At 39.9% G+C, this 13785-nt stretch overlaps 1 protein-coding gene across 1 annotated transcript in view; it reads right to left on the reverse strand.

Moving 5' to 3' along the window:
• The window catches only part of cdh2 (cadherin 2, type 1, N-cadherin (neuronal)), a 140284-nt gene extending 130526 nt beyond the window's left edge, over window positions 1-9758 (reverse strand). Inside the window, exons 1-2 of the mRNA XM_062022683.1 lie at window positions 9380-9758; window positions 5667-5775 (exon numbers count right to left, since the gene is read on the reverse strand). Coding sequence (XP_061878667.1) covers window positions 5667-5775; window positions 9380-9448 — 178 coding nt within the window. The 5' untranslated portion in view covers window positions 9449-9758. The remainder of the gene's footprint in view (window positions 1-5666; window positions 5776-9379) is intronic.
• Between the last annotated feature and the right edge of the window lie 4027 nt (window positions 9759-13785).

Raw genomic sequence — 13785 nt, forward strand, 5'->3', positions numbered from 1 at the left:
TTCCACGCATGCGTATTAGGTCGCGTTGCGCCGGCTGATGGAGGGGGAAGGGGTCTTAAACGACCATTGTGTGCGTGTGGACAAGGATAACGTTAGGTGGGATTTACCCTGGATAACCTTAGTGTAAACGGGGCCTGAATTCTACCTGTTGTCCATGCCTCAGCAAGTACTGATAGATTGGTATGTCTAATACAAATGACTGCAAACAACAACCTCTTAATGCTTTTCATCCAGGTCAGAATTGACAATGCTAATGAAATGCGAGGACACAAAGCATTAGGCTTGTGGTCCAAAACAATATCCCCAAACAGCATGGCCAGGGCAAAATTGAAATACTCGGTGCAAACTCTTGACACTGTGGGGGCTTTTGGTCTTTCGAAACACACCGCAGGAGCTTTCTATTTGAGAATGCAGTTTCATTAACATCCTCTCACGCTGCTGCATTACAATGACACAGGAGTGCCCCTTCCCTCTCTCTGTCAAGGAAATCTCCCATACACCAACCCCCTGGGGGGAGGGGACGGCACAGAAAAGAGGCGAGGTAGGGGGGTGTGCAGGTCCAAAATAAAGGGAACCTGATTACCTCTGGTCACGGCTCATCCGCGAGCCGGCAGAAGGAAATCCATCACCTGCAGGATCAAACGGAAACTTGTGCACAAGGTAAAGCTCAGTGAAAGCTGCACCCACCCAACCCTTTTCCCCTTGTCATCACTGCCTCCCTCCACCTCCTCTCTGAATCACACCAACAGAGGCGTGCAAGTTTTAGGCACATACTGCGAAATCCAACACAAGTGAGAATCTTTTCTGGCCCAAATGACCCCCAGGCTGTAACCTAGCTAATGGCACACTGGTGTTATATTCCTCTTTTATTACAGACTGTAGAACTGCTCTGTGTGGCTTCAGAATAGCAGCATACTTATTTTGACAGCAATAAACCATGATAAAAGCATTTTGCACTGCAATGGGCAAAACCAGCTTCTACAGAATTATAATGCGGAAGCTATAACTGGTCAAATTCAACCTACTAGCCTTATAATGCTATACTGCCAAGTAGCAGTATTAGCGTCACTGCAATGTGTAGTACAAAACCCCAAAACCTTTTCAACCTATATTCAATTGAATAGACTGCAAAGACAAGATACTTAACGTTCGAACTGGAAAATGTTGTTGGGATGTTCCAATACAGGTTAACAGGCTAATTGGGAACAGGTGGATGCCATGATTGGGTATAAAAGCAGCTTCCATGAAATGCTCAGTCATTCACCAACAAGGATGGGGCGAGGGTCACCACTTTGTGAACAAATGCGTGAGCAAATTGCCCAACAGTTTAAGAACATTTATCAACGAGCTATTGCAAGGAATTTAGGGATTTCACCATCTACGGTCCGTAATGTCATCAAAAGGTTCAGAGAATCTGGAGAAATCACTGCACGTAAGCGAAGATATTACGGTCCTTCGATCCCCCATGCATCAAAAAGCGACATCAGTGTGTGAAGGATATCACCACATGGGCTCAGGAACACTTCAGAAAACCACTGTCAGTAACTACAGTTCGTCACTACATCTGTAAGTGCAAGTTAAAACTCTACTATGCAAAGCAAAAGCCATTTATCAACAACACCCAGAAATGCTGTCGGCTTTGCTGGGCCCGAGCTCATCCACAATGCAATCCAACTTAAGCTGTACATCAAGCAAGAATGGGAAATAATTCCACCTGAGAAGCTTCAAAATTGGTCTCCTCAGTTCCCAAACGTTAACTGGGTGTTGTTAAAAGGAAAGGCCATGTAACACAGTGGTAAAAATGCCCCTGTGCAAACTTTTTTGCAATGTGTTGCTGCCATTAAATTCTAAAGTTAATGATTATTTGCAAAAAAAAATGTAGTTTCTCAGTTCGAAAATTAAATATCTTGTCTTTGCTGTCTATTAATTTGAATATAAGTTGAAAAGGATTTGCAAATCATTGTATTCTGTTTTTATTTACGAATTACACAACGTGCCAACTTCACTGGTTTTGGGTTTTGTAAAATGACAAGAAAAAATTATGCAATGTTACATTTAAGTCTACAATAACATTACGAGATCATGTTTCCAAGAAATTAGGTCATATTACGAGAATTACGAAAACTTGAACGAGTGAATATCAAACGTCTAACTTGAAAAAAATCCTCATCTACCTCATCATTTGTCAACAGGTACATGCTGGAGCATGTAATGAATGCTTCTGTTCTTGCAACCTTAAAGGAGCCTTATTATGCAAACTTTGTTTTACCTATTGGTAACTGTTTTTGTGTATTTGGGATCTGCATAAGTCCCAAAAATGTCAAATCAAACCGTGGAGTCATTGCGAAGATATTTATAAAACCATTTTGCCTTCCTTCATACTTCGGCTAAACAATCCGTTTGAAATGTTCCCCATTAGTGTCATATTTCCCATTGGTGACGTCAGCGGACTATCCATATATGGTTAAGTTTTACCTGAAGAGCTTTACGCGTGTCCGCCATTGTAGTCCGACGCTGTAGTCAATAAGCGCCTTCCTTTTCTCTATCCTCTTCATGTGAAGCAGACTGGCTCATAAATTCTCTACTCAGTTGCCATTTCTAATACAAGGTAGTGTATAGTTCAAACTTAACACCTCAGTAAACCAGCTTTGGATGCGCTAAAAATTACAACAAAGATGGCAGGGAAGGTACGCTGTCGAAGTGGAGCCACGTAAGTAAGTCTGCCCACACAACAACGCATCCTAAAGAGACGGTCAGAACTCAACTATGCAAAATTTTTGAAGGAAGTGTTTTAAATGTTTAAAAAAAAAACATAATATGACCCCTTTAAGACCTGTATCAGAAAATTACAGCAGTATTACCGTAAAAATTTAGTCTCGAAATAGTCCCACTTTAGCCTTGCAACATTATGGCTTTATTCTCATAACAATAAAACTTTCCTTTCACTCCTATTCCCCATATTGCAACTATGTACAACTTAATTGTCTTGTAATATCGTTGATGTATTCTCTTAATATTACAGCTTAACTGTGTCTGAAAACGCTGTAATTTTATTCTTGTAATGTTACGACTTATTCCCCACGTTACGCACATTAAATCAAGATTATAGTCTTGTAACATCAAAGCTTTATTTTGTTAAATACATTTAAACTTTGCTATTTAATAAATGCAGGGTTCCCCCCTACATGTAAACGATTGTGTCTCGACACTTTCAAATTAAGATTTTTCCTTTTTTTTTTACATGAAAACACTTTTTTAACATGAAAACAAAATTAAGTGATACATTGTATGAATGGATTTACTGTATATAGTCTATTATTTACGTACTATTGGATATAATAAGTTTGAAAAACAGCTCAAATATCATAAAAACGCTCCTCATTGCTTTATTTTGAAAAAAGCAAAACGTGCATCTAAATCGCCTGTCAGAAGCACGTAGCTGGTCGCGCACCTAAACGAGTTGACACCCGGCAGAAGTAAGAGAAAGTTGAAGAGAAAGGTATTTGAAGCTAATTAATGCATTTTTTGTTCAATTCCAGTGTAAACTACCGTAAATCTTTTGACATTACTACAGACAATAACTTTACGCCGTGTGCGTCTTCGAACCTCCGTTTGGACGTCTGCGTGGATGGAGTGTGCACTTAACCCCGTGCATGCATTCGAAAAACGCATGTTTTGCTTCATTGGAGACCGCAAATTGTCCATGGATATGAATGTGAGTGTGAATGATTGTCTATATGTGCCCTGCGATTGGCTGTGCTAATTTAAGTTAACTTGTCAATAAACTAATCCATTGTACGTTAGCATTAAGCAGGCGGCATTAGAGCGCAACCATCATCCTGCATAATTGTATTGCTTTTTTCAGTTTATTCCAAATTATATTAGTAATCCAACATGATTCCTACTTGTATGTGCACTTCAGGTGTATATATATACATATATATTGTACTCTCTTTAGTGTGGTTAATTTTACAGCGACTTCATTGTGATGACATATCAACAAAAGTTTTTTTTTCAAATCTGATTACATATTTGGCAAATGAAATTGCAACATCCAGGGAGGGCAAAAAAATTGTAGCCTGTGTTACCTTTTACAATAAAAAACAATTGAAACTGCATTGAACAAAGAGAGCACAGTCTACCAAGTCAATCAATCAATCAATCAAAGTTTATTTATATAGCCCTAAATCACGAGTGTCTCAAAGGGCTGCACAAGCCACATCGACATTTTCGGCTCAGATCCCATATCAGGGCAAGAAAAAACTCAACCCAATGGGATTACAATGAGAAACCTTGGAGGGGACCCCCCCCCCCCCCCCCCGGGGGGATACCCCCCCCCCCCCCCCCAAAAAAAATTGAATAGACTGCAAAGACAAGATACTTAATGTTCCAACTGGTCAACTTTTTGCAAATATTAGCTCATTTGGAATTTGATGCCTGCAACATGTTTCAAAAAAGCTGGCACAAGTGGCAAAAAAGACTGAGAAAGTTGAGGAATGCTTATCAAACACTTATTTGGAACATCCCACGGGTGAACAGGCTAAATGGGAACAAATGGGTGCCATGATTGAGTATAAAAGCAGCTTCCATGAAATGCTCAGTCATTCACAAACAAGGATGGGGCGAGGGTCACCACTTTGTGAACAAATGCGTGACCTAATTGTCCAACAGTTTAAGAACAACATTTCTCAACGAGCTATTGAAAGGAATTTAAAGATTTCACCATCTATGGTCCGTAATATCATCAAAAAGTTCAGAGAATCTGGAGAAATCACTGCACGTAAGCGGTAATGCCAGTGACCTTCGATCCCTCCGGCGGTACTGCATCAAAAAGCGACATCAGTATGTAAAGGATATCACCACATGGGCTCAGGAACACTTCAGAAAACCACTGTCAGTAACTACAGTTTGTCGTTACATCTGTAAGTGCAAGTTAAAACTCTGCTATGCAAAGCGAAAGCCATTTATCAACAACACCTAGAAACGCCGCCGGCTTCGCTGGGCCCGAGCTCATCTAAGATGGACTGATGCAAAGTGGAAAAGTGTTCTATGGTCTAACGAGGCCACATTTCAAATTGTTTTTGGAAACTGTGTACGTCGTGTCCTCCGGACCAAAGAGGAAAATAACCATCCGGATTGTTCTAGGCGCAAAGTTCAAAAGCCAGCATCTGTGTTTATACCCATAATATCACAACTATTTTTTTTGTACGCATTACGGCTTTTACGCTCTTGTAATTTTAAAACTTTTTTCCGGCACAGAATACTCATCAGTCATAATAAGCAACATTAATTACTTGATTTAAGAGTTGCATAGGTACTTAAATGAGTGTAATGGATTTCCATTATGTATCCTCCATTCCCCTCAGTGAAATATGCAAATGTGAGCGACTGTTCAGCCACAATGTATGCCTTTACATTTGAGTAACAAGCTGCACTGTGTGCTCAAGTCACGGCTCACAAAGGAAAGGGAACATGTAAGCAAAATGGGCAAGCGACGTATAAATGTGAACCACATGTTAGCTTGAGTTTATGAGGCCAACAACATACATAGCTACTGACGTGGTAATTGTTTAGAAATGTTGGCCTACCATGTAACACACACAGACGAGCATACCGACACATACACTCAATCAAAAGCAGACGTTACCAAGCCAAATTTGACTTACCAGTGAAAAGGGGCTGTCCTTTCTCAGCGCTATCTGGCAGCACGACCTCATATACGTCTTCAGAGAAGCCTGGCCTGCATGGTGGGATGGCCTTGCATTCTGCTGCAATCTGTGGTGGACAGAGACAAAGTGGGGGTGCGACAATAAGTCATAAATCAACCTCCAAAAATGCCCTATCAAACCCTCTTGGTCACGTTCTGAACACCCCCCCACCATCTAACCCCTCTCTCAGTTGTACAAAAGCATCTGTTGTTTTTATAGCAGGGACTGCAATTAGGATAATGAGGCCAAAAGGGTTAAGCATTAGCCAAAAAGCATGGCTGGGCAAGAACAAGCTCCATTTGTCCCAGCGGAGGGGCCTAGGCACAGGGTGGTGTTACTGCCAAAGCCTGCATGGGCGGCCTTTCTGATCAACACTGTGCTTTGGACAAACTGTGTACTTTGCAAGAACAGGAACAAGGCAATGAAACGTCAACACCAACAATCCGCTATTGTCGCGATACAAAACACCTAAAGTCGCACATTTTGAAGAGAAACTAGCGATTTCATGATGACCAACTGTGGATTTTAATGGTATTTGGATGCCTCCGCACTTGAAATGAGTCATGAAGATGATAAAGAAGATATCAGGGAAGCAGAGTGCACTTGTTTCTCGGTATTAGGGAGTGTTCCCACACAGAATTAAGAGGCACGACTACTAATCCTACATGTCTATCTAGTACACAACCTCCGCATTCATCTAAAGATACAAATGTAAAACAAAAAAGCATTGTTGCTACTTCTTAATCCGAGGAATTCAGATAAAAAATGGGATTAGGGCGGCGTGGAGCTGGAAATGTATCCCCTCAGAAAGTACTTTAAATCGTAACATTGTTTTGTCATAAAAGTTGTGTTTAATACTCCTGTGTGAACATTACAGAACAATTTATTTAAAAAAGAGAAAGTCATTTGCGTTAAAATTGTGGCTTTTTAGTCTTGCTCTCAATGCATTCTTCGTCACATTATGGAAGTTTTTCTTGGTAACGTAGCTGTATACTTGTAACATGACTACTGTATTCTCCTAATATTGTAACTTTTTTTTTACCCCCAACACAACCTTATCACTGCAGTAAAAGATTAGGTTAAAAGAAGGAACATTGTATTCAAATTGAATTACAATTAGATTAATATTTGTATTATCTAAGGGTTCATGTATCATGTATATCATTTTAGAGTTGTTGTCTTCTGCAGTGGACGTTCCTGTTTTGCATTACAGGGAGATGTTTTTACCCGAAATGTGTAACTCTGACAATAGAGGCAATAAAAGCAAATGCTGGTTCTCAGCAGGATTGCTATGAGTTTACTAGAAGTTTGTAAAATTGTACGTCTGTGCAAGTTAGCATGAAATAAACTCTTGCTTCTTTCTACGCCTTTTTGGGGCAACTGAACTACGCAAATGTAACATAACCAAAGTGTGTTCCTTATTGTAATTTGCTAATGCGTGTTTGAACTGAACTAAAAAAAAAACCTACCTAGAAAACTGAAAAATACTGCATGTACCACAAGTGGTACTGTAGAAGTATTAGTACTAAAAAGTGGTAAAGTTTTTAGGGCTTTTAAACTCTGCAAGTGCAATGTACAAATGTATAAAACCAAATTATGTTTTCTATTGTAATTTGCTTATTAATAAGGTGTTATTGAACTGAACCAAAAAACTTTTGAAAAACTGAAAATCCCCGCAGTGCTAGTGTCCTCTACTGTGGACGTTCGTGTTTAGCATAACATGGCTAATTTGTTTCCCAAATGTGTAACTCTGACGAAAAAGGCCAAAAGACAAGTGCTGGTTCTCAGTATGATAGCTATATGTTAACTAGTACTACCCAAGAAAATACTTTGCTCTCCAAGAATCAGCACAATGAACAACATTAGGAATAAGAATTCATTAAAACAAAGCAGAGGTTTTATCTAACAAATATATTCAATATTTTTGGACACTGTAAAAGTACACAAAGTTTGAACGGTAACACTGTGTTTGAACATAGGAAAATAAAACACTTAAAGAGGAACTTCACTTTTTTTGGAATTTTGCCTATCGTTTACAATCATTGTGAAAGACATAAAGACGGATGTATTTTTTTTTTAATTGTTTTTTGCATTGTAGTCAATGGGAGGTCCTCTATTTCGCCCATAAAATCCAATTTAAAAAACACCTAAAAAGCGCCAACAACACTCTGTTTAAATTTCGTGCCTAAATATTAGTGATATTGTTGTGATAAGCACTAACCGACAAACTGTAGCGGCGTCGTGATCACTAGTCTGTTTATTTCGACATGATCAGCTTGTCGGCGGTTTCCCGTAAATGGCGAGAACTACACGAAAATACACTTGGTTCCATCAGTCTTTTCTTTGCGAGATTTATGAATAAGTTTTCATCTAAACGGGACTACATGAACAGCCTAGCAGTCGGCATCCTAATGACCGCAGACATTGTACAGTAAGTGGTTGTATTATGTAATGTTGTCGTGAAGTCTGCAGTGAGCAGTAATCAGTGATGTTGAGGGAAAAAAACTAAGTCATGATGCATATTTAAAAATAATGTGCCGTGTATGTTTGAAATGAACAAAATATGTAAATATTAAATCTCATTGTAAATGTGGCCGTTACTATGTCACATATATACTTACAGTATGATATGAAACTTTAATGGAGGTGTTTGGATGTTTTTTTAAAGGGCTTTATGGGCAGAAAAGTATTGTAAGCGAACTTTAGATCTCATTTACTTCATATTTGGAATGTATCAAAAAAAGAAGAAAATATCTGTGCTTGTCTTACATACCTGCTCAGTGGCCTAGTGGTTAGAGTGTCCACTCTGAGATTGGTAGGTTGTGAGTTCAAACCTTGCCCGAGTCATACCAAAGACTATAAAAATGGGAACCATTACTTCCCTGCTTGGCACTCAGCATCAAGGGTTGGGGGTTAAATCACCAAAAATGATTCCCGGGCATGGCCACCACTACTGCTCACTGCTCCCCTCCCCTCCCAGGGGGTGAGGTTCAAATGCAGAGGATAATCTCACCACACCTAGTGTGTGTGACAATCGTTGGTACTTTAACTTTAACATAAGGATTGTGAATGATGGGCAAAATTCCCCCCAAAAAATGCAGTTCCCCTTTAAATAATGAATCAAATATTACCACCGATATCACTTAACTAGAACATGGTAAAGCACACAAGTTGTAAGTCTGATCAAATTAGCTCTGGTTCTTCCTACTCCTTTTTATGGCTTTTCAACTGTAAGCATGTCTGAACTGTTAAAACGGTAACAATGCACTTTTTTTTTTAGAAACTGAAAATCCTTGCACCACAATGAGTATAGGCACAATATTTGCGCTTTTCTGGTTGATATTATTAAATATTTTGTGGACTTAATTCGCTTTTTAACGTTTTTTGTGGCAATATTTGATAAGGAGGAACGTCTTTAAACTGATGCAATCAACTCTGAACCATTTGGAATGCTTATCAAATAAACAAAATTTAAATTAAGCAAATAAGCAATTAATAGCGGAATTAAAACTGAAATGTATGCGACGAGCGTCGACACGGGGTAGTTTGCAGAGACATAAAAGGGGTTAATAACGGTCGTTCGAGCATCGTTGTGTGCGTTTGAAAATAAGTTGGACAGACATTATTGTGTTTTTCAACCCCCAAAAAGCCAAATGTGGCGTTCAGGTTACCTGCAGTCCTGCCAGGGTCGCCAGTAGCAGGAGCAGCCCGCTACTCTCCCGTCGTCGCGGTGCAAACATTTGGCAGTTAAATCCTCTTACGAACCAGGCGAGGTACAAAATCCCACTCTAGCAAAACAAAACAAAACAAAACAAAAAAAAACGACTCCCCTTCTTTTCGTCCGTTTAGAAGACGTCAGGCTGTGGAGCATGTAGCGGCTCCCTGGTGAAGTGTATCCGGCGGAGTGCAGGCTGGTACTGAAGCTGCTGCTGCCTTGAATGCACCACAGTGGGGGGAAAAAGGCTCGGCCACTTCACACTAGAAAGCCTCTTTCCTCTCTCTCTCTCCCCCCCTATGTCTCTCTATCTATCTCTCTGTCTCTCCCTGCTGGTCACACTCACTGCTACAAGAGTTTTTTTTTAAAAACCCGTCAAAGATCGTCTTATTCCAACACTCCAAAATGAACAAAGTGCGGCTTTTATGTCTTAAATTTTAAGTCTTCATCAAAGAGATAACCGCATCAAAACGGGCAGATAAAAGCAATGGCGTCACGTGGTACCACAACTGTCCAATCAGATCGCGCCTTTGAAGGCCCTACCCCAGAGCTGGGCAAATATATATATATGTTTTTGCAATTATATTTTATTGAATTGTACAATCATTTGACAACCATACTTTGCTCACTCAAACCCTTCATACATGCACACATCCACTTATCCACTCTCACCTGCACGCTTGAGGAGAGAGGTGCACTTGGGCTTTAACAACTCAAGGTTTACAGTATAGACATTATTAGAAAAAGTACCCAGATACTGTATATATCCATCCATCCTGCACTGGCTCAGTATCAGCAGACGATCCAGACCATAGCAAGATGGATGAATATTCCTCTGCATCAAGGATCCTCAGGAAGTGATCACTAGATCACCTCCCGGGGACCTCTCCCACCTTTCACACTTAAAAAATAAGAAATTCACATTTTCGTGGCTTGATCAGATGCAAAAAAATTAATAAATAAATAAAAATTGGCAATTATTTTCACTTGGGGGCCACATTGAGATACAAAATGTGTCTGGGGGGGCCAATGTGTATGTGTGTATAAATGATATATACACATTTAGATGTAAAAACCTGCTGTACAGTATGCGTGTTTGGGTCCCTTTTTTTCAGGAACACTTAATACCAAAAGTCACAATGTCCGATAGAGTTCTAAAACCGTTATGACCGACCACTTAAAAAAAACGGAATGGAATTTTACAGTTTTTTACTGAATGGGACACCCAAAATGTACATTAAAATAAAGAAAGTGGAATTTATTTTTTTTCCAAGATGGCGCCGCTGTAGTGGCTGCTGGTGGCAGGAGCTCTGTGCTCTCGTGTCATCCTTTTGTGTTGCTGATGTTTCCCTCTTGTTTTCATGTGTTTCTTTGTTGTTTTTTTTGCCTTTTGGGACTGTGTGACAAGGGGTGGCATTTTCGTGACTTCTGCGGAGCTTTTTTGTGAACTTCTGGATCTGCCTCCCGGGAGCCTTTTGGCCATGGAGACCAGCTGCTGGGTCTCTGCCACACCAGAGTCCGTTTGGAGAGACTGGAGGAGATGCAGATGAAGAGACAGGGCTGCGGAGCTAGCGCTGAGCGCCTAGACGGACAAGCTTCACAGTGTCTTGGCTGAATGAGCAGGAATCAAACACCTGGGTCTCCTTAGACGCATCCTCGCTCATCCATGCAGACTGGACCCTGGCCGAGAGTTGGTGGGCAGCCGAGGGTGCCCTCTTGGTTGCTTTGTTGGGCCTGCTCCTGTCTCTGGCCATGCTCCCCCCCCCCCCCCCCCCCACTCCAGCAGACAATGGCGTGGAACACCGCAGAGGCCAAAACAGTGTATATGTATTTTTTTTGTCGTTGTGTACAAGTGGCATTGCTGGAGTGGCAGCTGGTTGCATCAACTCTGCTCTTTTTATGTCTTTGATGTCCTTTGTGTTCTTTGATGTTTCCCTCTTACACACATGCTTATGTGTGCTATGGTCATGAGTTTGTTTTTTGTTTTCCTTGCCTCAGTCCGGACCCAGGCTTGGACTGAATTATTTGTAGCAAATTTTTAGACTCGAGAGCCACATTGAGACCGTGCTTTTGTGTTTCCTCCTTTTCTGTTCTTGATGTTTCCGTCTTGTTTTCATGTGTTGTTTGCCTTTTGGTTCGGGACTGGGCAACAAGAGGGTAGCTAAATGAGTATGTATCGGATACCTCGGTTTCCTATAGGATGGATTGTCGCTCATCCATGCGGACTGGACATTGGCTGAGGGCTAGTGGGCAGCCTAGGGCAGAGTACCGGTAGGCTCTCTTGGTTGCTTTGTTGGGTCTATTCCAGCAGCAGATGCCGTGGCGTGTTTTTGTTTTGTTGTTGTTAGTCCATGCATGGTGCAATTGTTTGTGCGGAATATGTATCATTTATTGCCAATTTTTGTTTTTGGTTGTGTTTTTCCTTTGTAGCTGCATGTACAAATGGTGCCGCTGAAATGGCAGCTGGTTGCATCAGCTAGCGCTCTTTTTATTGTATTTTATGTCTTTTGTGTTCTTTGATGTGTCCCTCTTGTTTTCGTGTGGTTTTTTAAACTTATTTTTGGTGGACTCTTTGTATCTTCACTGCAACCACATAATGTTCCCATTGTGGGATGAATGAAAAAAATTTAAATTTTTTCTTAGAAAAAGTGCCAAATAATTCCATATAAAGTGGCCAGAATGTGTATATAAATAACATTTTAATCAGAGTGTGAGGTACAGCAGCGGTTCTCCAATTTTTTCCACCAAGTACCAGCTCAGAAAACATTTGGCTCTCCAAGTACCACCATAATCACCAACATCAAAATACAGTAGCATAATAGGCCTAAGTATTCATTAAAACAAGGCATAGGTTCTATTTAAGAAGTATGTTTAATATTTTTGGCCACTATAACAATACACACTGTGTTTGAAAATAGAAAAAACCCCCACTATACATTAATCAAGTTATTTTTTGGAGTACCACAATTTGAGAATCAGTGATGTAGAGTTATCTGATACACATAGGACTATCATCAGCGAATAATACGAATCAAAATAATACACCATTACCATTACGGATATATTAATTTTTAGGGCTTCTCCTGGGAATTTAGTCTCCCCCTGTCTTTATAACCTAGTGACTCCTCTGTTTCTAACTTTAATTGAGGGTCTTTGAACGCACCACAATTAAGTGCAATGAGATTCAAAAGTGAAACTTTCTCCAATGCTGGCGCAAATATGTTTATCATGTATTTACATTTCTTCTCTCACCTCATCCTTTTTCCAAAATGTTAGTGTTATTTATGAATGCTGGAAGAGCTCTGATAAAGTTACGACTTATGTGAAATGTTCAAAGCTCGGTTCGTACTTTCAATAGAGGGGTGTGGTCGTCGTACACATTTTTTATTTTAATCAAGCAACCTTATCATTGAAATTTCATGGCTAGATTAAATTAATTTATTAAATTAATAATGCCATTAATTAAAATTTATGACCTTTTTTAAAAATAAATTACTGATTTAAATCGCAGAAAAAGTCCAAGTTTGATGTCTTGTCAGCGTAGCAACAGAGCAGAGCTGTCACTTAACAACCCAACCTCAACCGTGTTTATTTGTTCATCACATATCACAGCCTTTGTCTCAAGTGGAAAATGTTGCAAATGTGTGTTATCTTTCACATTAATGAAAGACGGCATTCCTTTTTGGAGTAACTGAAATAATCACCATTTATCTGCGAGATTTACAGCATGTGACGTGACACTAACACCAAGTGGCCAGCCATTATACACTACTATCATCACAAACACAAAAAAAACTCCACCATGGATTCGACTGATAGTCGACTATGGTCAAAATCTAACGAACCAAACTGGACTTCGAAAGTCCTTAGTACAATCCACCCCAAAGTTGAAACACACTTTTAGGGAACTGATCAATCAATCAAAGGTCATTTATACAGCCCTTAAACACAGTGCCTCGAAGGGCTGCAATGATATAATTTCAAGCTGATGAACATTTGTAAGTAAAATTTGAGCATGGTTGGTTGAAAAACTTGGTGGCTATCAACAAAAAATGTCTTTGCTGACTATTTGACTAATGGTTATAAATGGTTAAGGGTAATTTTTTTTCTTCGTGATGTGCAATACGGATGTTAGTGGTTTTTCGTTGTATTTTATCATCTACCTATACCGGGGGTAAGCAACCCACGGCTTTCGAGCCGCATGCGGCTTTAGTGCCGCCCTAGTGGCTCCATGGAGCATTTTAAAAAAAGGATTGAGGGAAAAATTATTTATTTGTTTTAGTATGTTTTTTGTTTGAGGACAAACATGACACAAACCTTCCCAATTGTTAGAAAGCCCACTGTTTAATATGTTTAATATGA

The sequence above is a fragment of the Entelurus aequoreus genome, linkage group LG16, assembly GCF_033978785.1.
Source record: "Entelurus aequoreus isolate RoL-2023_Sb linkage group LG16, RoL_Eaeq_v1.1, whole genome shotgun sequence".
NCBI classification, from domain to species: domain Eukaryota; kingdom Metazoa; phylum Chordata; class Actinopteri; order Syngnathiformes; family Syngnathidae; genus Entelurus; species Entelurus aequoreus.